General features: G+C 42.6%; 1 protein-coding gene across 1 annotated transcript in view; it reads left to right on the top strand.

The window, feature by feature from the left end:
* Nucleotides 1-937, top strand: part of LOC107750056 (neuropilin-2-like) — a 90,813-nt gene that overhangs the window by 44,635 nt on the left and 45,241 nt on the right. The window contains exon 6 of the mRNA XM_016565314.1: nt 342-511. Within this exon, the coding sequence (XP_016420800.1) occupies nt 342-511 (170 nt within the window). The remainder of the gene's footprint in view (nt 1-341; nt 512-937) is intronic.

Raw genomic sequence — 937 nt, 5'->3', positions numbered from 1 at the left:
ATATTGCGCCAGACTTTAGACCAGGTTTGAGTTGGTCTATGGCGCAGTCTATTTTCAGTTCCTCAAAATAACAACGCGCCAACAATGCGCCTGAACACACCTCTTTTTCAGACCAGCACGCCCATGGGCGCACAAATGGGCGCAAATGCATTTGCGCACAAATGGGCGCAAATGCATTTGCTATTTAAACAATGCGGCGCAGGACGGGAAAATGAAAACTGCGTCGGGCTGAAACTAGCAAAAACACTTGTGCCGCGCCTTGCGCCGGGTGTATGATAGGGCCCAAAATGTTTTTAGTTTGAATTAATATCTTTCTCTCTTTCTCTCTCTCTTACATTCAGCATTTCACTGTAGCAATGCATTTGGAATGGAGTCTGGTAAGATATCTGATGATCAGTTTTCGGCCTCCACCTCGTTTTATGATGGTCGCTGGCAGCCCCGTCAGGCTCGTCTGAACAACGAGGACAATGCCTGGACGCCCAGTGAGGACAGCAACAAGGAATACATTCAGGTGAGCTAATCACACACTAGAACTTATTGGTGCATTTGACATACCTGCAACATTTCATTAGAAAAAAGGATGTAGTGATGGAATTGGTATCATTCAGTGCTTAATTTGAGCTGGATCCTGTTCCGGAAAATTTCAGACTTTGGATTTTTGCGTTCCGGTAATTGTTTTTAAGGATCTGGCATTAGATCATGACAGTGTGTACGTGCATATGAGAGCGAGCGCAGGTTTATGTATTTGGAGGTTATGTATTGGTCCTCAACATATTTTTGACCGTGACCAGTCAGCTTTCTTAAGTTCAAACTCGCTCTCATTGATTGGTGCTTACTGCTTATTGTTTTGTGAGCAGCAGAACGTTTGGAGAGAGTGTAATAATACCAGAAATAATACCAAATAAAGTGAAATATTATAATGTATAAACATTATAAA

This window comes from Sinocyclocheilus rhinocerous, unplaced genomic scaffold (assembly GCF_001515625.1).
Source record: "Sinocyclocheilus rhinocerous isolate Xijiao unplaced genomic scaffold, SAMN03320098_v1.1 scaffold1956, whole genome shotgun sequence".
In the NCBI taxonomy this organism is placed as follows: domain Eukaryota; kingdom Metazoa; phylum Chordata; class Actinopteri; order Cypriniformes; family Cyprinidae; genus Sinocyclocheilus; species Sinocyclocheilus rhinocerous.
This window is presented reverse-complemented; position numbering and strand designations above follow the sequence as displayed.